General features: G+C 41.2%; 1 protein-coding gene across 9 annotated transcripts in view; it reads left to right on the top strand.

The window, feature by feature from the left end:
• ST6GAL1 (ST6 beta-galactoside alpha-2,6-sialyltransferase 1) overlaps positions 1-26,796 on the top strand; it is a 128,448-nt gene that overhangs the window by 74,083 nt on the left and 27,569 nt on the right. For 6 of the 9 annotated variants that reach the window (XR_002828221.1, XR_002828220.1, XM_023750566.1 and 3 more), the window contains exons 3-5: positions 8,339-8,472; positions 12,680-13,337; positions 22,279-22,376. Coding sequence is in view for 7 of the 9 variants with exons in the window: in XM_023750566.1 (XP_023606334.1) it covers positions 12,731-13,337; positions 22,279-22,376 (705 nt within the window). In the remaining 2 variants the exon portion in view is untranslated. Of the gene's footprint in view, positions 1-8,338; positions 8,473-10,182; positions 10,251-12,679; positions 13,338-22,278; positions 22,377-26,796 lie in introns of all 9 variants that reach the window. The other 3 variants (XM_006084797.3, XM_023750568.1, XM_023750569.1) reach the window with 3 other exon arrangements.

Below are 26,796 nucleotides of genomic sequence, written 5' to 3'. Positions count from 1 at the left end.
CATTGGTTAATAAAATTATATAGATTTCAGGTGTACAATTCTATAATACATTATCTGTATATTGTATTGTGTGTGCACCACCTCAAGTCAAGTTTCCATCAGCATTTACCCCTGCTTTTCCCTCTCTATCCACCCCCACCCCTCTTCTCTTCTGGTAATCACCATGCTATTGTCTGTGTCTATGAGTTTTTGTTTGTTTGTTTGTTTGTTTTGTTTAATCCCTTCATCTTTTCCACCAAGCCCCACAACTCCCCTCCCCTCTGATAACTGTTAAATATTTTCTCTATTTATGTATTGTTTGTTGTTGTTAGTTTATTTTGTTCATTAGATTCCACATATGAGTGAAGTCCAAAGGTACTTGAATTTCTCTGACTGGCTTATTTCACTTGACATAATACTCTCCAGGTCCACCCATGCTGTCCCAAAGTATAAGATTTCCTTCTTCTTTATAGTTGAGTAGTAATCTTTTGTATAAAAGTACCACAGCCTTTTTGACCCATCCCTATACTTTTTTGTATGTGTAAAAACTTCTGTAATACTAACTGAATTCTTTTTTACGGATGAGGAGGTGAAAGAGTTCCTCTTACCGAGAAGGAGGGAGGTCTATTTTCTTTTCTCTGTTGGGTGTGCTCTGGTATGAAGGAAAGACGAGTAGCTAGTATGTATGTGTGTGCAGTATTTATTCAACCCTCCTGTTTGCTTCTTCCTCCTCAGCGTACCCTTGACTGAGGAGTGGAGTGCAGAGTGGTCTCTAGTCTGGTAAGATTGGGCAGATGCCTGCTGGGGCTGGGGGTGGGCAGCATACAGAAAGGGAGCTGATGGGCTGTGAAATGCCTCCTTTCCCCAGGCACCTGCCAAATAGAAAGGCAAATATTTCTATAAATATGCATTGAAGGCACAGGTTGAAGACTAGCAAATGGCTTGTAATTTCCTTCTGCAGTGGCTCTCTTAATCCTAAATTTGGAGCTCTCCTTAGCCATTCAAAGTGGCTGATTCTGATCAGAAACCACGGAGTAGCTGCCCTATCCTTAGTGGGAACTCAACACCCCCTACAAAGTCCTGTTCTCCATGTTTTAGCAAATCTCAGAGAAGTGTACTCAGGCATGTCTGAGGACTTCATAATCTTCCCCATCAGTGCCTGCCTAGCTGGGAAAAGATCTAATCTCTACTCAGAGACCCTTTTTGCTGCCTGGGTCTGGAACAGCTGGGACAAGCAGGAATGAAAGCCCCTTTATCTTCAGGGCTTTGATCTAGGCAGGATTTCCCCCTCCCCACAGTTAGCCAGGCAGCTGGGCTTATCCTCAGGTAAATACTAGCAAACACAGCAAGGCAGGCACTTTGTAACTCTCTCGTGGCTTCCTTTTACTTGCTTCTCATATTTGCCAACTACAAAGCAATAAAGTCCATCATTAAATTGTCACCACAACCCTGCAGAAGCATATTTTAAAGCATTATCCATACCGTACAGATGAAGACGCAGGTTTTACAGCAGTTGACAAACATAGAACTGACAGGTAGAAAAGACAGGATATGAACCTGGGCTTGGAGATGTCTGAACTCGTTCACCAAAGCCAAGGTTCTCCCACCTATTGGTGGCGAAGAACTGGGTTTTCTTTCCCCACTTTCTCACACATCAATAGAATAATGAAATGATAAAAAGAACAAGGTGTATTTTAAAAGTTATTATTAAAATAATAACAGCAGGCATAAAATTACTCTCTCAAATTTCTATAGAAGTTGATTATACTGAATTTTTGTACTTTTCTCATCCTGGATCTTGATAAAGCTTTCTTAGACTAGCACTTTTGAGTAGTATTCTAAGCTTCCTGTTTCTCAGAGCATGGTATATAGTTGGGACCACTTGCTTCAGAATCACCCCGGGGTGTTTGCTAAATGCAGATTTCTGAACTCCATCTCCAAGGACTTGGATCAGAATGACTGAGGTAGAATTCAGGAATCTGCATTTAATAAGTCATTTTAACCATTCTGATGTGCTCTAAGTCTGATCCTCATTGTTCTCTGTGCTGCTGCCACCTGTCTCAGGTCATGGATGACAGTGAATTGTGGAACGAGTACAGTGTTTTATTCTATGCCCACCCTCACGCTGTTTTTGTTTTTTTTAAATTAAGAACTTCCTTTCTGAGAAAACCTGCTTTCTGAACTCATTTTAGTGCACATCTCCAAAAGCGTACTGAGTGCAGACTACAGGCTGGGTGCTCACAATCAGTAGAACGAGTACAGATGGAACAAAGTAGAGAATGTGTAGGCATTTCCATGTGTAGAGGTGGAGGAACCAGCAACAGACCACTGAGAAAGGGTGACTAGTCAGTTGGAGAAAAACCAGGAGAGAGTAGGTTTTGGAAACTAGGAGGAGGAAGTGACCAACTGAATAAAATACTGTTGAATCAGATGAAGACTGAGAGCGTGGAGGCCGTGGAGGTCTTTGGTGTTATAGACAAGAGTAGTTTCACGGGCAAGGGGAGGCCTGAAGGAGTGGGTTCAAGTGAGAATGGGAGGAGGGAAATGGAAATAGTGACTAGAAACAGCTCTTTTACTATAAAGGAAAGAGAAAGGGCAGGAGCTGGTCAAGAGGTTTTGCAGGAGGAATGGAGAAATGGACTGTATTAAAAACTCATGCAGTGGCTAATTATGTGACTTTTATAAAGTCATATATCTTTTTCAGTTAATTCCTTCAGTGAAACAAACAATTATCTACCATAACTTTTTCCTTCAAGATCTTTCAAACTCTCCCCTCTCCCAAAAATTTTGTCTAAGAAGAGTCTGCACATTACTCTTGCTTCTTACATAACTTAATTGGAGTACTTTTTTTTTTTTAAAAAAAATGACATATTTCTCATATTTGCTTTATCTATTTTTTTGGTTGAAGTCTTGAAAATAGATTTAACCTCTAACTGCTTCACATGTATAGGGTTTTTTAAAAACATAACTACAAATATAATAATTATATCTAAAAAATTAACAAAGTGATTTCATAATATCATATACTGTCAAATCTATATCCAAATATTGCTATTTTTCCCAGTGGGTTTTGTTCAACTAGAAATTCAAGCAAGGTCTACATATTGCATATGATTGTTGTATCTCTGAAGCCATTTGTTTGTCATGTGCATTGACTTGTTGTCCTGTAGAATGTCCTGTTTTCAGGATTTGTCTGAAAACCTCTTTATGGTATCATTTAATTTGCTCTTTTTCTGCTATATTTCCTGAAAACTGGAATTGATTATAAAGGCTTGATCTATACACTTAGTCTACATTTTGGTCAAGAATTTTTCACAGAAAGTGCTGTGTATTTCCTATTGCCTCATATCTGAAAGCACGCACTGTCTTAGGTGTCCTACTATCAGGTGGTGGCTGCCTCTGTCAAGAGAGTTTCTGTTTTTTCCAAGATAGGAAAAATAATAGCATGTCTATATGCTGATGGACATGATCTTTGAGAGAGGGATACCTATTGATGCAGAAGAAAAAAGGAAAATTTTCAACAAGAATGTCCTTAAGTAGATAAGAGTACATAGGACATAGTGGACAAATGTTGGATATTATAAGTGTTGGATGCATCTAATTCATCCCTAGGAACAAAAGGAACATTTGGGTATAAATACAGGTTGGGTGGGTAGCTGAGTACAAAGGCATGTCTATGAAAGTTTTATTCTGGTAGCTTTCTTTTTCTCCACGAATAAGGGGAAGGTGAGGATGAGGAGAGCTTTCATGGTGTGTGTGTGTGTGTGTGTGTGTGTGTGTGTGTGTGTGTGATAATCCCCTAGGAGAGTGGCAGATGAATTGACTGAAAAAGTAGCACATGATTGCTGGGAAGCATTAAGTAGCTACTTGTAGTTAGTGACTGTGAACTTGAAGTGAAATCAGTAAGCATCACAGTGTGATTTTCTCTAGCCATGTTCAGATACATGTTTGCAGGTGTGGAGTGGGACAGAGAGTTGGATTTAGCCAGGATTGGGGTTTATCCAACCATGTATAATGAGAGAGCTCAATTTAACAACTGACCATGGAATTTAAGCTGGGTGGGAAGAGAAGGGAGGATATAAAGGAAGTAAGAGGCGTGAGAAGGTGGTAGGATCAACCACATTCCATTGTTGGAGTTGGGTATTAATTGGACTCAGCTGCAAAGACAGGAGTGGTGATTACAGAGGGTATGCCTGAAATCAAGACTACAGAGGGAGTATATTTTTTGTAAATGACAAGATCAGAGATATGACCTTGGGACTGAGGGGGCTGAGGTCACAGTCATTGGAGGGGGCTGAGGTCACAGTCAGGGGACTAGAATAATTCTGCAGGTGGATGTTTATATCACCACAAATTCCAACAGAAATAGGGTTGGAGAGAATTATAGTGATTCAGGACCTAAAATATTCAAGGACCTGGGTAGAGAAGATCCTGGCTAGATACAGGAGACCAGAGATAAATTTTAAAGGAGTTCTCAGATAAATGTCTTGTAGTCTGATAAAAGCTAGACACAACAGTGGGGTTGTGTCAATCTCTATGGGGCCAAGAAAGGCTTCAGAGTCCAGGTGACATTTTAGCTGGTGTGGGAGGCTCTGTGGGAGGCTTTCCTACCATGTGAACAAGGTAGGAAAGGACATGTTATTCAGAGGGAACGTTACGTGCAGGGCTACAAAGGCATGAAACAGCATGGACATGTGGAGTGCCACAATTAAGTTACTCTGGGCAAATTACTCATCTTCCCTGCCTCGGTTTCCCATTCATAAAATGGGAATAGTAATGGTATCCACAGAGTAGGTGATGGTAAAAAGTGATGTGTATAAAATTTGTCACAGGCCCTGTTGTATAATCTTTTGGGTGTATTCTTGATTATTTTTTAAAAATCCTATGAGTTAGCTCTATTTTCATTAGTTCTGTTTTACAGATAAAGAAGCTGAGTGTTAGGGGGTTGAGTAACTTGCCCAAGGTCATGTAACTAGTGAGAGGCAGGAGTTTGGACTCTTGGTCAGATCAGTCTAATTCTATGGCTCTTACTCAACCCCTAAGCTATAGTTAGTGCTTAGCACTTGGTAGCTATTATTATCATGGTTACTAAAGTTTCTCACCCCACGAGTTGAGGATTCTGTTATCACTTCTGCAGCTGGTTGAAGATCACCCCTCCTATCTCATGAGCAGCAGTGACTATTTTTGGAAGGCCCTCATTACCTACAATAGATTTAGATTGACAGTTGCACTGCTTTTGTTTCAACTGGTTGATTTTTGGAAATCAGGAGTGGGGAGTGATTCTTATCTTCTCAGAGGGCAAGTTGTTCCAAGCAGATGCAGTTGATGTGAGGGAGGAAGATCTGGGTTTTCTGTACTCCTCTGATGTCTGTGCACTGAACCCAGACAAAACTCTCATGCCCCAGCAGCTCACACCTTGAGGGGATGGCAGCGAACCAGTATTTATTGGCAAGAGGCATCATCCAAAGGGCAGGTGACTGCCCCAGTGTTCCCTGGGAGGTTGCTGAGAAAGAATATTTTCCATTAGTGATGCCTGAGGAAACAGAACTCTTAAGAGCTGGCAACTCTCCCTTCCTCCATTCCCTCACTCACTCACTCACTCACTTACTCAACAAATTGTTATTAAATGCCTACTATGTGCCAAACACTCATTTGGGCACTGAAGATAGTAGTAGAGAAAGCTGATGAAGTTTATGCTTATGGAATTTACATTTTTTTGTAGGAGGAGACAAAGGTAACCAAATAATAATGTGAATACATGCATCATTACAAACTCCCATGCCACCAAGGAAATTTACATGACATGAAAAGAAGGATAATGATCAGAAATATTTACTGATTCTTCCAGGAGGCTGCCAGGGAGTCAGTTCTCCGAATTCATAAGGAAAAACCCTGAAATTTTTGACAAAGAACAGAATGGCACCTCTAACTTTTGCCCTGTGAGCCTGCCTGCCTGTTTCCTGGTTATGAAAAGCTGAAATTCCCCCAGCTTGAACCCCAGGCTTCAAGGAAGGATTTCCTTCTACTTCATGGGATGAAGCCAGTTTGTGGCCACCACAGCTTCCTCTTAGTTCTGTTAATGCTGCATCTCCCAGCACAGGTTTCAAGGCCATTTCAATATTGTGTATCAAGTTGATGCACAAAGTTGAAGTGTATTTTCAATATTTTACTTTAGTTTTACTTTAATTACTCAATAGTTTTACTTTAATTACTCAGATAATATAATAAGAATAAAGGAAGTCAAACTGAACGATGAGAATTTATCTCTTGTCAGTTTACTCATCAACAGTTGCCTGGTCTCAACCATGTACATTTTTTCTAGGTATTTGCATTTGCATAACTTATTCACAATGGTAACATTTTCTGTTTCATTTTCTTTGTTATAATATTTAAGCATTTTCTTTCTCATTGGTACTTAAATTCACACACAATTATACACACACACACACACACACACACACACACACACACACATACATATTCTATAACTAGAGGCCCAGTGCACTGATTCATGTAAGGGTGGAGTCCCTCGGCTTGGCCAGCAATTGGGGCTGATCAGGGCTGTCTCACCTAATCCTGATAGGCACTGATCAGGGCTGGCCGGGGGAAGGACTGTGAGAGGTTGACTGTGGGAGAGCACTGACCACCAGGGGGCAGCTTCTGCATTGAGAGTCTGCCCCCTGGGGGTCAGTGCACATCATAGCAACTGGTCAACTGGTGGTTCGGTCGTTCAGTGGTTCAGTCGCTTAGGCTTTTATATACATAAATAGACTAGAGCCCCGATGCATGAAATTCGTGCAAAAGTAGGCCTTCCTTCCCTTGGCTGCTGGCACCAGCTTCCCTCTGGCACCCGGAACCCAGGCTTCTCTCGCAGCCCTGACTTCGTCTGGAAGGACAGAAGGACGTCCGGAAGGACGTCCGGTCTAATTAGCATATTACACTTTTATTATTGTAGATGGTGGATGTACCATCATTTAATTATTTTCCTATTGCTGGGAGCTTAGTTGATAACCTTAGATTTTTCACGATTATAAGTAATTTTGAAATTCAAAACTATTTTTTTACATGTGCATATTGCCTTATAAAACTCATTCTTTATCCCATTAATCCTCTTTCAGTCTTCACCACACTGAATTAGGAAGGAAATCATTTTACATGTGAAGAAACCAAAATGTATAATCTTTGTCTTTGAATTATTTATTCACTTTTATTTCCTGGAAGTATGATAATAGACACAAGCTCTTAATTCTATGGCCTGATTACTTTCTAAAAAGGTTAAATTCATTTCTATTACTTCTTTGAAATATACCAATTTCATTACAGTCTGTCCAGAAATGAGTATTATTATCATTTTGAAAGTGGCTGGCTAATGTACATTCTGTATATGTTATATATCTTAATATTACAGTTGCCTCTTCTGGGTTAAGATTAATCATAATTTCATATGCTTGTTAATTGCATTTTCTATTTTGTGATTTGTCTGCCTGCTCATGTTGATTGCCTGTTTGAGAGGCTTTTACTGTATTAACCCTGTGTATAACTTGACTCTTGTTTCCATTTTTATTACAGTATTTCTCATTGCATAGAAGTTGGGATTTTCATGCAACTGACTCTATTAGACTTTTCCTGTTATTTTTTTTACATTCCACCAGAAAGAAGAAAGAGCTAACAAATATAAAATTGATTTTACCCTTTAAAAATTATATTTTTATAATATTTTCCCCACTCTAAGAGTAATGCATCTACAGTTTAGAAATTTGAAATATACAAAAAATGTGTAAAAAATGAAACCACATTATTCTACCATCCAGTTTTTTTGTCCTTTCTCTTTCTCACATGGACATTTTTAAAAATGTATTTTTCTGTATTAGAATAGTCTATGATATATTGCTTGTGACCTACTTTTTATATTAACATTACATAATTAAACTTTCACATTTCACTAAATATTCTTTGATAATAAACAATTTAAACACTTTTTAAAAGTCTGTCTAGAGTTTATTTTGAGATGAACTAAATTCTCTCTCCCCCAAATTGCTATTTATACTAGTATATCCCTAAACCAATGACTAAACAATCTGTTCTTCTCCGATTTATCTGTGGTGTCTGCTTTATTTTTCTAGCATGTTCTTATCAGTCTATTCCTAGGCTGTCTGTACTGTTCATTGACCTGGGGCATTGCACCTGTAATAGGCTCTTTTCTCTCTTTTTTTCTGAGCCTTCAGGGCTTCCTGGATTGAGCCATAGCCTGGACCAGGGCCTCCAATGGAGACTAGCAGAAGTGCCTGCTATCTTGTTAATTTTTAACCCTGTCCCTGTTGGAAAACAGCTCTAACCCCCCCCCCCTTTGTATTTGCAGATGTTTGTTCATCATCCTGAGAAAAATGAGCCTTGGCCTCCAGACCTAATAAAGCACATATCCCTCCCATGAAGAATAGTGCTATATCCTGAGGACCTGGAACTCCTGCAGCCCCTGGGGATTACCCAGAGCAGGTAAGAAACATCCGGAGGTGTGGGCTCCAGAAGGCAGCGAAAGGGAACATCCCTGAATAAAAAATGGTGTGGTAGAGTGTGCTGATAAGGGTGACAGGGTCTCAATGTTCAGCTACAGCTTTGCTGTTTCCTTCATGTGTTTGTTTTTGGTTGATTCAGTGAGGGGTGAGGATAGGTGGTTTGCCTCTTTCTATACTCTATAACAGCTGTGGGCAAACTATGGCCCTCGGGCCGGATCCAGCCCTTTTGAAATGAATAAAACTAAAAAAAAAAAAAGACCGTACCCTTTTATGTAATGATGTTTACTTTGAATTTATATTAGTTCACACAAACACTCCATCCATGCTTTTGTTCCGGCCCTCCGGTCCAGTTTAAGAACCTATTGTGGCCCTCAAGTCAAAAAGTTTGCCCACCCCTGCATAAACACAAGATTTGAAGTTATTCTGAAAATTCTACCTTTTTTGAACCCCACAGTGTGCCCAATCCTGCATTTGATGCCATGCGTGCAGTGATAGATAGACGGGCAGGCAGTGGAGCCTCAGTTTGGCTGGGATTTTTCTTTCTGTTGGTTCAGTGTTGATTTGTTCTCTGTAGGTGATAACATAAGTTGTCATTGTGTTCTTCTAGAAGTCTGATGGGAGTTGTAAGGATTCATTGATACAGTCCCATCTGTTCAATAATTCTTTTGAGTGCCCCTTTTTTCCTAGACACTGCTGGGCACTGGGTTTCAGAAATGAGCCAGGAGGAGGTTTCCCTCTGGCAGAGATCAGTGTGAAAAGCTGACACTGGATGCCAGAGAACAGAGCAAGAAAGGTGCTAAAAGGGAGGTGGGCTCCACAGGAGGTGAGGAAAGGTCATGCTGTCTGATGGCCAGACAAATGGACTAGCACAGTGGTTGGCAAACTCATTAGTCAACAGAGCCAAATATCAACAGTACAATGATTGAAATTTCTTTTGAGAGCCAAATTTTTTAAACTTAAACTATATAGGTAGGTACATTGTTATTAACTTAATTAGGGTACTCCTAAGGCTTAGGAAGAGCCACACTCAAGGGGCCAAAGAGCTGCATGTGGCTCGCGAGCCAGTTTGCTGACCACAGGACTAGGGGAAAGAGTGCAGTGGTGTAAAGGCCTGGGAGCTTAATAGATTGGGAAATTCAGAGTTTGGTGTATTTTCCCAAAGAATTTGGGGAGAAAACATTTCCTGCCTTCTTCCTTTAGTTTGGGCTGCAGTCCCTACCTCTTTAGAGCAGCTTGAGAGATGAGAAGGTCTTGAACCTCGAGAAGCTCCAGCAGCTGGTGGACTTGGGGTCTCAACAGAGGGTGCTGTTCAAGAGGGTTGGGAGGTATCTGATGAATTTCTTGAGGCGAGCACAGATCCTAAAGGCTGAGGCTGTCTTAAAGTTGCAGGTCTGTGTTGTGCCTGGCTGTGTGGCTGAATGCCTCTTTCTTGGGAAACTCAACTTTGGAGAGTAGGTGCTGGCAGGAAGCTGAACACCAGCCCTTTCTGACTCTCTGGTCTCCAGACAGTGAATCAGGGCCCGCCTCCCTACCTTCTGTTTCATTTCACTCATCCACAGAAAAGTTAACTTCCAATTCCACTATTTCCAAATCACTCATGCCACATTGAAAATTATTTACATTTAAAAATAAATCTCAGTTTCTTCAGCTGTAAATGGTACTAATGAAAATTTCCCTTCTTATCTCACAGGGCTATACTAGGTCTCATAAGTACAACTACTGTGAAAGGGCTGCCTGAGTGGTAGACTGTGCACACAGGTAATGACTGCTGAGGTGCTGATGGTAAGGGTGGTTTCCTGTGATTGTCAGGCAGATTGAGTTGTCTCGATAGTGACCCTGTTTGGTCAACATTGACTTTTCACTGTCCTTTATCACAAACTAGAGGCCCGATGCATGAAATTTGTGCAAGAGTAGACCTTCCTTCCCCCAGCTGCCAGCACTGGCTTCCCTCTGGAACCTGGGACCTGGGCTTCCCTCCGGCCACCAGCAGGCACCCAGGATGTCAGCAGGCACCTGGGACCCAGGCTCCCCTCGCAGCCCCGGATTGTCCAGAAGGTCATCTGTCTAATTGGCAAATTACGCTTTTATTATTATAGATGCCTGTCCTTTTAGTGCAAATAAACTTTTAGGATCAGAGAGACCTGGGTTGGAATCCCGGTTCTAGCACTGATTAGTTATTGACTTTGGGGAAGCCCTGTGCTAAGCTTCAGTTTCTTCATTTCCTCAAATGGGGTATTTAATATCTACCTCAGTGGTTCCCAACCTTTTTTTGGCCATGTCCCACCTAAGCATCTCTAAAATCCTGGTGCCCCTTCCCTATGATATATAATTCTTATTATTCAAAAAGTGAACTCCAGTTCACGTGGAGGAAGCCTAAAAGGCCATTAACTTCGTCTAAACAAGCTTCCAAGGAACATGTCATCCATGAAAGGGAAAAACAAAAGAATGAAAGGACAGTTGAAGTACTAAGGAAGAAATCACTAAGAAATTGTTAAAAAAATAATTATAATATGAAGTGATATAAAAGAATAGCAAAGTTTCGAAACATAATGGAGAACTGAAATGCATAAATATGTCACACTATATATTTATATTCTGTATATGAGGCCCCAGAACCATAAGAAATGCAAAAAAATTCACTGTTAATAACTCATTCTCGAATTGCCCCCCTTAAAAATCAAATTGCCCCCTGTGGGGCATGTGCCCCACGTTGGGAACTACTGATATATCCCATTGTGTTATGGTAAAAATTAAATGAGAGATTGTAGGGACTTCTTAAATGCTACTTTCCCTTCTCTGATTCTGCAGCTGTCATAGTCATGTGATTGGCTGTGTTGGGGTCTGAGGAAAATTGAGTTTCTTAGTTTTCTGATAATGTGACAAGCCCTCTCCATCATTTCTTGATTTCAAGTTTGAAATCTCTCTCTTTGTAAGGAAGGGACTGTAGATCTGTAGAGGGTTAGCCAAAGCCTAGGGATGATTCCTTCTGCTCATTATGGTTAATACGCCCATTTAGTTAGGAATGAGTTTGATGTTTTTCAAAAGATACAGACACTGTTTGAGGTCAAAGTGCTTTCATCTTCCATTCAGTTACACAATAAATTCTGGGTAAGCAAAGTAATTCTTTACCCAAATATAAAAGGGACTATTCAGGCTCTATTTTCTTAGTGAAATCAATTTCCCAGAACTTCGGCAGTCCTGTACAGGAAGTAGTAAAAAGGACATGGATTATGGAATCAAGTCCACTTGGATTTGGATCTTACTCGGCTCCATGATCCTAGGCACCTCTTAACCTCTCAGAGCCTCAGATGGCTAATCTATAAAATGGAGATGAGAATACTGTGGCTAGTGATGGTCAGGGCCTCTGCACAGCTCAGGGGATGTCTTCATATTAGACTGTCATATATATATTCCTTGCTGGAGTTGTATATCAGTGGCCCTGGTTTATGGTGACTTTAAATAAAATAACATCTTGTGTGCTTAATTCATCTTTGTGTGCTTCATTTCCTGAATTGGTCACTTATCTGCTATCTTACCAAGATTTCCTATCCTTTACCGTGAGGTCAGCCAGCTTCCCAACACTTGATAGCACTCTCACAAGGCACTCCATAAAACTTTAGTGTTCTGTCGTGAAGCTAACCCTAGCTCTTCTTCTCACTCTGGAGTCCAACACCGCTTAGACTCTTGAGGCACTGTCTGTGGCGAGAGATCTCTTTCTGGTAATTTTAGGATTCTGAGCCCCTTAGGATTTTAGAGAGTTTGGGTTGTTGTGATTTAGACCAGTTAGCCTGCTCTTCCTTTTCTTCTATTTTTCAAGCATGCAGGCCTTAATTAACAGGTGGTGTAAGGCCCTAGGAACCTAATGATTCCTGAGATGTGATTCCTGACCTCAGGAAGTGCAGAGTGCAGTTGGGGAGCTAGACCAAGACAAGAGGAAACTAAGATTCAGAGTATAAAGAGGAATCACAGAGAACACAAACAGGAAGGGAGTGTCTGAGGACTGTTCCTCTACATTCAAAACCCAAACTGAGAGGGATTTTTTTTTTCTTTTTTGACAGCTGCAGACCTGGTGGAATTCAAATCTTGTCACTCTAAATCCATTGCTCGGCCTGTCACCCTGCCTCTTGCCAGTCACACTTGTCGATTTCCTTTACATCATTTTTTTTTTCCTTGTCTTACTTTTTTAGGCTTGTTTTCCTGCTCAGAACAGAGTGGCTCCCTTGAATGCATCCTTCATTATGATTCACACCAACTTGAAGAAAAAATTCAGCTGCTGTGTGCTGGTCTTTCTCCTGTTCGCAGTCATCTGTATGTGGAAGGAGAAGAAGAAAGGGAGTTATGATGATTCCATTAAATTGCAAACCAAGGAATTCCAAATGATGAGGGGTCTGGAGAAACTTGCCCTGTGGTCTGGTTCCCAGACTGCACTTTCAAGCAAAACCCAGGACCCCCACCGGGGCAGCCAGGCCGTTGGCAGTCCTAAAAATCCAGCCAAGACCAAGCTAGAGACCGTCTTCCAGGTGTGGAACAAAGACAGCTCTTCCAAAAACATTATCCCCAGGCTGCGGAAGATCTGGAGGAATTATCTGAGCATGAACAAGTACAATGTGTCCTACAAGGGACCAGGGCCTGGTATCAAGCTCAGTGCAGAGGCCCTGCGCTGCCACCTTCGGGACCAAGTGAACGTATCCATGGTAGAGGCCACAGATTTTCCCTTCAATACTTCTGAATGGGAGGGTTTCCTGCCCAAGGAGAACATTAGGACCAAGGCTGGGCCATGGGGCAGGTGTGCTGTCGTCTCATCAGCAGGATCTCTGAAGTCCTCTCAACTGGGCAAAGAAATAGGTGGGTTCTTTGGTGTTAAGATTGTTATCTGAACATGAGATTGTTGCCTCATTTGGAGTAGCTGGGCACAGACAAGACCGGAGACTGTGGTAAGTCTCCGTGGACTAGCAGAGCAGGCCCAGGTCAGTATTTTTCAATTGCTGGTGAGCCAGAGGTGCCTCAGGGGCAGCTAAAAGGATGGGGATCCAGTCGCCTGCATCTTTATCAATTAGAATAGCTTTATTTTTATCTGTTTTGAATATTGGTGTTCTGAAAATTTTATTTGAAAAGAGAGTTCTACTGATACAAAGAAACAAAAAGTTATAATTGACATTTAAAAATAATTGAAGGAGAGATCTCTACTTTATCTTCAGGTTCTGAAATGTGTAGGTTGTCTCTTTTGGCTCAAACTACCTAAGTAATTTTAAACTTTTCTGTTTGAAAAGAGTAAATTAGAACAGGAATTATTATTATTGTTCCTAGTACCCGCCTGTCACCATACATAGTTATTATAGCATTATTGACTATATTCCCTATACTGTACTTTATATCCCCATGTCTATTTTGCAACTACCAATTTTTACTTCTTAATACCCGCACCTTTTTTACCCAGTTCCCTAATCCCATCTCATCTGGAAACCCTCAGTTTGTTCTCTGTATCTATGAGTCTGTTTCTGTTTTGTTTGTTTATTTTGTTCTTTAGACTTCACATATAACTAAAATCATATAGTATTTGTCTTTCTCTGTCTGACTTATTTCACTTAGCATAACACCTTCTAGGTTGATCCATATTGACACAAATGCTAAGATTTCATTTTTTAATGACCAAGTAATATTCCATTGTATATATGTACCACATCTTCTTTATCCATCATCTGCTTTCATATCTTGGCTACTGCAATGAATGTAGCGGTGCATATGTCTTTTCAAATTAGTATTTTGGTGTTCTTCGTATAAATAGCCGGAAGTAAATTGCAGAGTTGTTTTTAATTTTATAAGGACTCTCCATACTGTTTTTCATAGTGGCTGCACCAGTTTGCAGTCTCACCAACAGTGCATAAGGGTTCCCTTTTCTCCACATTTTTGCCAGCACTTACTCTTTGTTGATTTATTGATTGACATTCTGACAAGTATGAGATGATATCTCATGGTTTTAATTTGTATTTCTCTGATGATTATTTATGTTGAGCATCTTTTCATATATCTATTGATCATCTGTATGTTCTCTTTGGAGAAATGTCTATTCAGGTCCTCTGCCCATTTTCTAATTGGATTGGGGTTTTTTTGGTTTGTTTATTTGTTTTTGGTGTTAAGTTATATAAGTTCCTTATATATTTTGGATATTAAACCCTTATTGGATATATCATTTACAAATATCTTCCCCCAATCGATAGGTGTCTGTGATTATTTATGGTTTCCTTTACTGTGCAAAAATTTTTTAGTTTGATGTAGATCCATTTGCTTATGTTTTCTTTTGTTTCCCTTGCCTTAGGAGATATATAAAAAATATTTTAAGAGCAAAGTCAAAGAGTTTACTGTTTACGTTTTCTCCTAGGAGTTTTAAGGTTTCAAGTCTTACATTTAGGTCTTTAATTCATTTTGAGTTTATTCTTGTATATGATAAGAAGGTGGCCTCGTTTTATTTTTTGCATGTATTTGTCCAGTTTTCCCAAGACCATTTATTGAATAGACTGTCTTTACCCCATTGTATATTTTTGCCTTCTTTGTCATAGATTAATTGACCATATAGGTATGGGTTCATTTCTGAGCACTCTATTCTGTTCTGTTGATCTATGTGTCTGTTTTTATTCCAGTATCATGACATTTTGATTGCTATAGTCTTGAAAATATAGTTTGATATCAGGTAGTATGATACTTGTTCTTCTTTCTCAAGATTGCTGTAGCTATTCAGGGCTTTTTGTGGTTCCATATAAATTTTATAATTATTTGTTCTAGTTCTGTGAAAAATACCATTGGTATTTTGATAGGGATTCCATTGAATCTATGGATTGCTTTGGATGGTATGGACATTTTAACAATGTTAATTCTTCTTATTCATGGTATATGCTTCCATTTATTTGTATCTTCTTCAGTTTTTTTTCTTCAATGTCTTATTTTTCAAGTACAAGTTTTTTATGTCCTTAGTTAAATTTATTCCGAGGTTGTTTTTTTGATGCAATTGTGAATGGGATTGTTTTCCCAATATCTCTTTATGATAATTCATTTTTGGTGTATAAAAATGCAACCGATTTCTGAATACTTATATTGTACCTTGCTACTTTACTGAATTCATTGATCAGTTTCAATAGTTTTTTAGTAGAATCTTTAGGGTTCTCTTTATATAGTTCTATGTCGTCTGCAAATAATGATAGGAATTTTTAATTTCAGTACTGTGGACTACCTTCAGGGGATTTATGAATCCCTAAAATGCTTGCAAAAATATCTGTGGATAAGGTATGTATAGGGTGTGTGTAAGTCAATTTGCATTTTCTAGGAAAAAAGTCCATAGCTTTCAGTTGCTTCTCAGAGGGTATGCAATCCCCAAAAAGATGAAAAGTAACTGGTTGGAATATATAAATTTGCTTTTCTTGGAATCCTTTATAATTAATAAAGATAGAAAGTCTATCCATCCTTGTAAATGTGTACAACACAGAGCCTCAGGTTTATTCAAGACTTCGTGGTTCCCTTATTTTGAGGGAATGTGTTTTCCATTATTGTGAAATGAATCAGGCTAAAGAAAACAAAGCACAGGAAGTGTTGCTCTCTTTCAGCCTCTGGAAGGTACTGGAGCAGGTGAGGTCATATGTCTCCTTTTTTATTTCTTGCATATTACTGCCAGGAAAAATGGTCTTGAACCAAGCACAAGCTCTCAAAGGGAAGAAAAATAGACCCAAATTGGATTCTCTAGAGCAGAAAGAAGTGATGAGATCACATTTTGTACCTCCCCAAATAGGCAGCACTTACTAATAACAGCTGCCAAGATAACCAGCCCCACCTCGACTTTTGCTTTTTTGGTTTCTTTTGGACTGCATTCTCTAGAAACTATATGTGATTGGTTTTTGTTCATCCATAATGGAACTCAATTACTTTCTTTTGTCCCCATTTTTGCTCTACATGGTAATATTTAGAACATTCCAGGTGTTAGCTGATCCTCTTCTTCATGGCAAGTCATCAATGTCAGCCTGGCTGGGATTGTGTTGAAGTTTAAGGCAGAGTCTGATAACTTTTAGGAAGCGGAACTGTGCTATTTATTTTTATGCACTCGTAAAAATGTGGAGTGATTTAATGTTAATTAAAATAATTTGTTTCTATAGTCTGTAGTTATAATTTTAAATATGTATTACATGGAAGCACTTTGATCCTGAGACATAAAAAAATTGCATGGTAGTCTTTAAATGTTCTGCCTTTTAAAGATATATCCTCTGGGCATTTAGTTTAACATATATTTTAGGCAGTTCATTCATTTATTCTTTTATTCATTCATGGATTTATCAACAATACTAAATAGGAACATAGACTATAAAGAGAAAAAGGAAAGGAAAGGCCTTTTGTTGAAGGCCTGTGAGTAACAGGCAGCATGCCAGGCCCAAAGCCTTTCCGCTATTCTTGGGATTTGCCTAGCTTGTTCCTAACTAATGAACATATCAGATGGTTTCAAATGACTTGCTCTTACACATAGTACTGCTGACACGGTTTTGGAGTAGATAACATGTAACTACTCCTGCCCTCCAAGGGGAAATAACCTCAGGAATGAGACTAGAAGATCAAAGTAAGATAAGTTTTATGGCTCTTTTTTTTGTCCATTGCAAAATTATTTACCAGAGGGATTGTAATAATATACTGTGTCTCTAGCAGTCCCACAAACCAGCCAGTGGGGGGCTCAGTCATTTTCAATCATTTTTTATAGGTATACTATTACATGTAAAGATCATAGATTTGTTTGAATTTTAATTTCAAACAATAGCATATTTTTTAATGTTATAACCAAATGAGTGATGCTTATTGTGCACCTGCTGTGTGTCTAACATGCCTTGCTTGCTCTTTTCATCTTCCCAGCCATCCTGGGAGGTATGTATGATTATTGTTCCCATTTTACTGATGACCTAAAGTGTTGAGGCCTAAAGAGGTAATACAACTGGTTAACAGCAGACTGGGACTTGAAACCCAGTCATTGACTCAAAGGTCATCATACTTAGTCCTTTTGCTCTTGTGCCTCATAGTGACTGTAGTTTTATAAAAAAACATTGGTATGATGTATCCCTTGTCAGGTTAAGAAAAAAATCCCTTGATGTTCTTGCTTACTTGCTCTCCTAGAGGAAAAAAGAGCATCCGAGTGGAGGCAAAAGCAAGAGAAGCAGAGGCTGCAGGGGAAAAAGTACAGAGTGTATTAGGGCATCACAGATAATCCTGTTTGGCTGGGATGTGGGTTCTCATGGGCTATAGAGGACTGAGGAATGAGGCCAGGATGATGGTCAGGGCTCAGCTCTTAGAGAATGTTGAATGTCACAATAAGGACTTTGGGTTTCATTTCTTTCTTCTTTTTTTTGTGGGTGGGGGGGGCGGTGTTCATTTCTAAAGTCATGGAGAGATGTAGAAGGTTTTTGAGCAAGTGACAGATGGGATAATGTACATTTAGAGAGATTGCTCACTTCTCTGAGTCCCCTTCTCTATGGGCACTGCTATCTCATCTCTCCCTTATCAGAGACTATTGCCACATCCAGGTGAGATGGGCCAGGCCTGTTCGAGCAGTGGTAGTGGCAGTGGAAAGAGCAGGTGTGATTTGAGAGGCACCATGAGGTAGAAGACATAGAACTTGGTGTCTAACTAGAAATGACCTTGATTGAGAGACAGGAGCTGGAATTTCCAGCCTGGGAGCTGGCTATAACATATCATAGGGCAGCATGTTTCTGGTGAGCACAGGTTCTGTATTGGATGTGCTGAGTCTCAAGTGGATTTCCCTAGGTAGACAGACATCTATGCAATTGGATATAGGCTTTTGAGAAGAGTCAGATTTAGGGGTCATTTGTATCGAGGTGATAGTTGTGGTCCAGGAAAGAGGACTGATGAGAAAACCTAGAAAATAGTTTACATATAAAGGACAGGGCAAAAACAGGACCAGGCCATCCCCTCCCATTCTACGCCCTCTCCTGAAAAACACCACAAAAGGCCAGTGAGAAGAACTGGAGGAAAACCGGGAGTGGACCATGCAATGGAAGGCAGAGGGGTATGGAATTTGGGCAGATGAGTTCTTTGGCAGAGTGAGCCCTTAGACCGAGGAGCTCAGAGAGCATGATTGTTTATGTCAGGGCTCAGAAAATGTTTTCCATACATGACCAGAGATGAAATATTTTTAGTTTTGAAAACATACAGTATTTTTCACAACTACTCACCTCTGCTGTTGTAATGCAAAAGCAGCCATAGGCAGTAGTAAATGAATGAGCTTGACTGGGTTCCAGTAAAACTTTACAGAAACAGAGGTTTGGTTATATTTGGCCGATGGGCCATAGTTGGCCACTGTGACCTACATATCTAATTTCCATAACCAGAGTCTGAATGCAGTCTTCCACAAATCTATCTCCATGCATAAAAGCTTAAGCGACCGTTTCACCAGTAGCTATGACGTGCACTGACCATCAGGACAGACGCTCAATGCACAGGCATGGAAACATGTAACAGACTGATGAATCTCAGAGGGAAGGGGAAGGGGGGAGAGCAAGAAGAGATTAACCAAAGATATTTTATGCATACTAGAGACCTGGTGCACTGATTCCACACCAGTGGGGTCCCTTGGCGTGGCCTGCAGGGATGGGGCCAAAACCGGCCCAGTGCATGGATTCGTACACCGGAGGAGTTCCTTGGCCTGGCCTGCGGGGATCGGGCTGAATCTGTGCACCAGGCCTCCAACATCCCCCAAGGGGTCCTGGATTGCAAGAGGGTGCAGGCTAGGCCGAGGGACTCCACTGGTGCATGAATCCGTGCACTGGGCCTCTAGTCATAATAATAAAAGGCCAAGAGGTGTCACGACCAAAATGACCAAACGACTGGTCACTATGAGGTGCATGGAGCACCTCTCGGGCCCTCCCCTGTGGCCCACAGGCTCCAATCACAGCAAGGCTGGAGGCCGGCGGGCAGGCAGGGTGGTGGGAGGGTGGACTTGGTGAGGTGGTGGGAGGGTGGGCAGGGTGCAAGTGCGGTGGAGCGGTGGGTGGGGCAGGCATGGCGAGGCGGGCACAGCTGTGAGTACAGCTGCGAGCACAGCTGCGGGCATGCCTGTGAGCGTGGCTGCGAACACAGCTGAAAACACGGCTGCAGCTGTGAGCCTGGTGGGCAGGCGGGCAGGTGGGTGGGGCCATGCAATATCATGGGCTGGGCCTCTAGTAGTTATATAATTCATTAAGCTAATTTGAAAATATAAAAAATGTTTGGTCCAAATTGTGATAAAATTTCTTTTGCCACAATTTCCATCTACTTGGAGTTACTATATCTGAAGGCAATAAACTTTCATGTATTTATGAATTTATTAATGAGCTGATTCTGTTAAATCTTATAGTCGGTTATGTTCTGTGCATAAAATGGTCACCAGCCAAATCCTTGCACTCTTTGGGTCTTCACACTGCTGTGTCATCTGGTCAAAATGTACTTCCCCGGGCCCTTCTCAGGCCCAGCCAGACTTTGGGTCTCAGCTAGAGGCATTCCCTGAAACATCACCCTATCTGAAGAAGATTTCAAAGGGTCTCTGTTACACAGCTCAGTTTATTTGTGTCATAGTATTAATTACAATCGGTAATTATCTTGAGTACTGGTTGTTGTGCTTCTTTACTGTTTTTCTCCTTGCAGTAGATCACGAGATCTCTGCAAGCAAGGACTTCATCTTTCTTGCTCACAGCCACTGTCTTCAGCACCTAGGACTATGTATTTATTGAAGGAACACAAAATTCTCCTTTGTTATGGTGGGCACCAAGGATCTATTCTCAGCCTCCTGTGCTCCTTTTGCCCTTCTAAATCCACTCTACTCTTTGTGACTGACTCTGTGGCCTGGGAAATTAAAATTTGGCACTGTGTCAACTGGGCTTCCTCACACTCTGACTTTTATTGGGGCTGGACAATAGAGGTACTGGTATGAAACTGAGAAGAAGGGGAGTGAGGTCAGGCTATCTTTCTCCCAGGGTCTCTTGAGGTAGAGTAACCACAAGCTGCTTCTTCCCCTTCACTGATAGCCTCAGCCCTTTTCAAACAGCCCTCGCTGTCTCTGAGTCCTGCTCTTCCTCTTTCCCCTTCAGGGTCTAGAAATCAGCAGAAAGAATGAAAGAGAGGTTGGGGTATTGATTTCTTTCTTGCTGGCAGTACATTAACAGTAGCTGTATTTTAAAGTCCACAGTTCCAAACAGGTGGCCTACTGCTTCTCTTGCCACATTAGCTGTAGGGTTAGTAATGGTTTCCTGCTGTTGCCAACCCTGGGGTATTGCTTCATTCCTTGCCGATTTCCTTAAACTCTACCTACCTACAACTTTGTAAATAGTCCTTTTATTCAACACTTGATTGAATAATTTGAGTACTTCTTTCCTAATGGGACCCTCAACTTACTACCACCTGTGAAACAGGAAAGTTCACTAAGTGAAGTTTCTGTTGGATCTGCATTTCTAGTGTGATTACTACTAGTCACCTGTGAAACCAGGGATTGATTTTGACAAAACTGCTGACAGTTTTGTAAAGATGTACCTCCTGTTCTGTTTGTAGTTCAGTGTGCCTGCTCTGTAAGCTGATAAAGAAAGTTTGGACTATGCACTTGTCATGCAACTTTCAAGTGCTTCTGGTAAGATTTTGTCCAAGGATGGATAATAGGGTTGTTGTGAAAGAGAGGTCTAGATTCCTGAGGTTTTTGCAAGAATGTTAGAATTGAAATAAAGGAAGAAGCTTTCACCCCTTAATTCTGTGGGTAGTCTCATTTCAGATCATCTTGTTTTGAGTTACATGCCCACATCTACTCCCTTCCTCCTGATGTCACCTTTGTAGATAAACACCCAAAATAAACCCACATGCAGAGAAATAGAACCATGGAGGATTGGGTTGACCTCCAAATCTGTGCAGATTTTAGTGGTGAACCCAAACTTGCTTAATCAAGTACAGTTGGGATGAACTCTCATAGGATCACAGAGGCTTAGGGTTGGGATGAATCTTAAAAGTCATTAGTTCTCTCTCCCATGGAATTGGTCAATGCCAGTCAACTTCTCCAAGTCTTGCAAACTCTGCTTTAACAGCTGCATAGATGAGAGCCAGGGAATGAGTAGATTTTTTTAAGATGGTCTGTTTGATCTTGGCTAGATTTAGGACATTGTTTCTTAAAAAGAGCTTTTTTTTTAAGAAAAAAAGAAAAAATGGGGTATAATTTAGCTCTTCTGTCCCTTCTCTGCCACCACCAGGTTGTTTGTGACTTTTCCTAGGTTGTTTGTGACTTTTCAGATTTGATTCCTAAATGGAACACTTAGATGTAGTCTTGGATGCCACAGGGAATCCCTCCCATTTGCTGGGCACTGCAAGCTTTTAAGAGTGCTATGGGGTGCTTTGCACTTGTAGGTTAGACTGAGCTTATGGTGTGTCTTCATTTGTCTGACAGTGATAGAAGTGGCAATGCCAAAAGAGTATTTGGTTTTGCTCCTTTGGTAACTAGAATAGTGATTCCACTGGACCTGTTCACTTTTCCACTGTGCCCAAACATACTGGTATTATTAAATATTTTTCAGGAATGCCATGATGTGGACTTCTTTAGCTCTTGTAGTGACCAGGCAGACAGGTAGTCATCTCTATCTATGAACTTTACCCAATTGCACCATACGAAAATGATAACTTCTTCCTGTGTACCACAATGGGATAAAGATTGGGAAGTATTATTCTCGCTCCCCCACAACTTTTCTCTTTCTGCATATTGCTGGTACTCATCACTTCTTGTTTCCTTGGTTTATAGATGATCATGATGCAGTCCTGAGGTTTAATGGGGCACCTACAGCCAACTTTCAACAGGATGTGGGCATGAAAACCACCATTCGCCTGATGAACTCTCAGGTAAAATTTCTTCATGCAGGTAGGGTTGTTTTGAAGAATAAGTGAGACAATCCATGCCAAGCAAGAAGTATCTGGCACATATGTCAGTAAATGTTAGGAACTCTAATATTTATGTGTGAAATGGGTATGGAGGATAGAATGGTGAGCAAAACAGACTTGGACTTGTTTTCATGTACTAACTGATACAATCAAATAGTCATACAAAGAAATTTGTAATTGAGAACCATAAAGGAGAGGGTCAAGATGCTAGCAGAGTCCATAAGAGGTAAATTTTCCCTAGTCAAGGAAGTCAGGAAAAGTGAGGAGGGAGAGAAGAAGACAAGAAGGATGGTTCAAGAACTTTTCAAGGAGAGGCAACAGCGTAGGGAAGGCCATTTGTCTCTGAGAGGCAGAGAAATAGGGCAATCACTGTGGAGAGTTGATGGACCCAGAACCAGATTTTGTTATTTTAATTTTTTAGATTGGAGAGAATTGAATATGTTTAACAGTCAATGGGAAGATAGTCACAAAAGGACAAATATTGTATGATTCCACTTATAAGAAGTACCTAGAGTAGTCTATTCATAGAGACAGAAAGTAGGATGGTGGTTTCCAGGGCTTGGGGAGGAGGGAGGAATTATTGTTTAATGGGCACAAAGTTTCAATATGGAAAGATGAAAATGTTCTGGAGATGGCTGGTGGTGCTGGTTGTACAACAGTGTGACTGCATTTTATGTATATTTTACCACAATAAAAAAAATTAACTCAATAAGGAGAAACTACTCAGTAGAGTGAGAAACTGATTATATGAAAAAGAGGAGAGAAGAAAGTGAAGGGGTAGAGGGGGTTGATCCAAAGCCCAGCCCAGGATTAACCCCATCAGGAGGGAGTCAGAAAGAAGAAGAATGGGCGGGCAGCTTGTAATGGAAGCATGAAAGGGCTTCTGTTTTCTCTGCAAACTAAGATGCAAGGCCATGTAGGAGGGAGGCTGAGGGGGACAGAGGTTTCAGTAGAGGAGGCATAAGCCTAGAAGGTTTTGAAATTGTCTTTGGGGAGAGTGAAAGAAGGAGTAAACCGGTAGAATGGAGTAGAATTTCCAAGCCGTGCTGGCTACACTGAAGATAGAGAGCATGAATTCAGAGAGAAATCAAGCTCTGTTTGATTAGGGGTAGTGTGATTAGTAGGCAGCAGCAATAAAGAGAGGGAGCGTGGAGGAGCTCTGAAAATTCTCTTGGATTGGGGATGTGGCCTGCTTCTTGTGCATCTCTCCATGGTGTTCAGTGAGGAACTAAATCTCCATCCTAAAAAGATTCTGAAACTTTATTTAAAGCCAAGGTAAGGCTTCCTGGGAAGTAAGAGACAGACTTTGATCAAATTCCTCCTTTAGCACTTTCTAGATGAGAGACTGCAGCAAATTGCCTTATCTTTCTGAGCCTCAGTTCCCCTATTTGAAAAGGAGAAAAAGAGATGTTACCATGCAGGGTCTTTGTAGGAGCAAATGAAGTTAATAAACATGGAGCATTTCACTCAGAGGCTGGTGCGCAGCAGCAAGTGCTCTGAAAATGGTGTGAAGCTCGCCTGTGTCTGGTGGGAAATCACTATGCCTTCCCACCTCCCAGGCAAATGGGCCTCTTGTCTCCTGGCAGAGATGATCTCTCCAGGCTTAGAACCATTTGGGAGGCACCCAGAAGAAGGGAGATAAGACTTCTACTAAAATAATAATTTTTAAGAAAAAAGTAAGATCATGATTCTCATCTATACTAATAAAAGGGTAATATGTTAATTAGAGTGGGTCGATCGGCCATCTTCCAGATGTCTGACTTCCTTCCAGACAAAGCCATAGTAGTGGGGCTGAGGCAGAGGCAGTTAGGGGCAATCAGGCAGAAGGGGAGGGCCATTGGGGCGAGATCAGGATGGCAGGGGAGGGCAATTAGGGGTGATCAGGCAGGTAGAGGCAGTTAGGGGTGACCAGGCTGGCAGGGGAGGGCTATTGGGGGTGAGATTAGGCCGGCAGGGGAGGGCAGTTGGGGGTGATCAGGCAGACAGAGGCAGTTGGGGATGAGACCAGGCCGGGAGGGGGAGCAGTTGTGGGTGAGATCAGGCTGTCAGGCAGAGGCAGTTAGGAGTGATCAGGCCAGCAGGTGAGAGCAGTTAGGGTGAGTTCAGGCCAGCAGCGAGGGCAGTTAGGGGCGATCAGGCAGGCAGAGGCAGTTAGGGGTGATAAGGCAGGCAGAGGCAGTTAGGGGTGATCAGGCAGGTCCCACAATCAGGTCCCATAGTTTGGGACCACTGACAGCGGTTGGGAGTCAGTGGTCCCAGATTGTGAGAGGGATGTCCTACTGCCGGTTTAAGCCCGATCCTTGGGATCGGGCTTAAACCGGCAGTCGGATATCCCCCAAGGAGTACCCAATTGGAGAGGGTGCAGACTGGGCTGAGGGAACCCCCACTTCGTGCACCAGGCCACTAGTATAGATATAAAAATGAACATAGGTTAAGCAGTCTATTTTATTCATATGAGAAAACCAGGCAGATGTTCTAACCAATTCAGAGGAAAAGTAAAAATAGAACAAAGGAATGAAACTTTTTTCTGTGAGATGGGAAGGAGGCGGGGGCAGTCAGTCAAAACTACTGGGCAAGATTGAGTGAGCACGTCTCTGGTTAACTGCAGTTTACAGAGTTGTAAAACAGCTTCCGGAGAGTCAGACTCTGATGAAGAGAAGGGTGTTCTGTAGACAATGCATCGTCTTTCACTGAGCACGGCATTCTTTCCCTACACCTCCAGATCGCTGTGTCCCCTCTGCCAGGGCTGAGAGGAGGTGACCACACTCAAGAAAGCCTTTCCCAGTCCTCCTCAGGCACACCCACCCTCCTTCCTCTCCTTCCATAGGTGGCCTACACCTCTGGCTGTTCCTTTAACACTTTTGTCCCAGGCAGCTCCATGATAGTGCTTCCTGTGATACTGATCTGTGGCTGACATCTTTCTTTCATTGTCCTTCCTCATTGTCTACCTTCTCTACCCTTTGTCCTAGTTGGTTACCCCCTGCTATTCTGTTTCTATGACTGAGCAAAGTGAGTCCCACACAGAGGGCAGCTGGCACCCAGAAGTCACTGGGGGAATAGCTGTTGCTTTCATAAATGCTGCCTGGGAGAAGCTCATTCTCTCCCTACGCTCGGGAGTTCCTCCTGACAGCAGCTCCCACCTCCCTCGTGGCACAGGGCAGCCTTTTGTGCACCTGGGCTGAGTCTGGGCAACGGAAAACAGAAGGTGGTTTTCTTATTGAGAAGATAGCTTTTTATAGAGAAGGGGCTCATGCTGTGAAGTTTCAGCAGATCTATTCAGGCGTGCATGTGCCAGGCATCATTAGGAGAGTCAACAGGAAAACCATATATAGCTCAACATGCATCTTTAAATAAATCAGATTCTGACTTTAAGTGTAAGAATGTTTCTTGAGACTCAGTTTAGCCCTTGTTGTGCCCAGCAGCTCCATGGGACAAGAAGGCCCAGTGGCTTCCTTAGGTTGGAGAGAGAAAACCTAGGTCCTCTGTGTGGCCATAGTGTGTGCTGACTGGACTTTAAACAGACATTCACAGGTCACTTAATGGGGGCTTTTCTTGAGATAATAGCTGTTGCTACTTATTAAATACTGTCACTGTCTAAGAGCCCCTCCTTTCACAGTGAGAATCGTGCTTCTAACCACCTCAGCACATTTATTTATTTGCTCGTATCTATAATACATCTAAAATGTTTTGCAAATTGCTTCACACATCTCTACATAAAACATACCTGCTAAAGAGAGTTCAGGATTTGTTTGGAGTTCTCACATCTCGCCCAAGACTGAGGTAACATGGTCAAATTATATGCACCTAAGTTACCTGGATTAGTCCTTCTGTTTCTCTTCACAAAATTATTGAATTCATTTGAAATCCAATTGTATTCATTTTGTTTCAGTTTTAGATTTTTCTTTTCATTTGTCTTAATATATGCAGAATATAACATGCTTCCAAAATTCAAAACTATTCTAAAAGGTATACTCAGAGAAGGGTCACCCCCTCCCAAATTCCTTCCACCCTGTACCACCACCACTTTGTAGGTAGAAAACAACTTTATTGTTTTCTGATTTATTCTTTTGTGTTTCTATTTGTAAAGACAACTTGAGATGTGTATATATATATATATACATATATATATATACACACATTTTTAAAATTCTTCTTGTTTCTTACACAAAATATAGTGGATTCTATTCTTTACATTCTGCTTTTTCCCAATATATTCTGGAAATCCCATCAGTTCATAGAAATCTTTCTCATTCTTAAATATAGCTGAATAGTACTTCTTTGTGGATAAGTTTCATAGTTTATTCTATCAATTTCTTTTGCTTGGCCATTAAGTACTTTCCAACATTTACTTCCTCTAATACTTTATAGTTGCTTTTGATGA

Source organism: Myotis lucifugus, unplaced genomic scaffold (assembly GCF_000147115.1).
Source record: "Myotis lucifugus unplaced genomic scaffold, Myoluc2.0 scaffold_14, whole genome shotgun sequence".
In the NCBI taxonomy this organism is placed as follows: Eukaryota; Metazoa; Chordata; class Mammalia; order Chiroptera; family Vespertilionidae; genus Myotis; species Myotis lucifugus.
The sequence above is the reverse complement of the archived record's forward strand: the minus strand, read 5'-3'. Positions and strand labels throughout refer to the sequence as shown.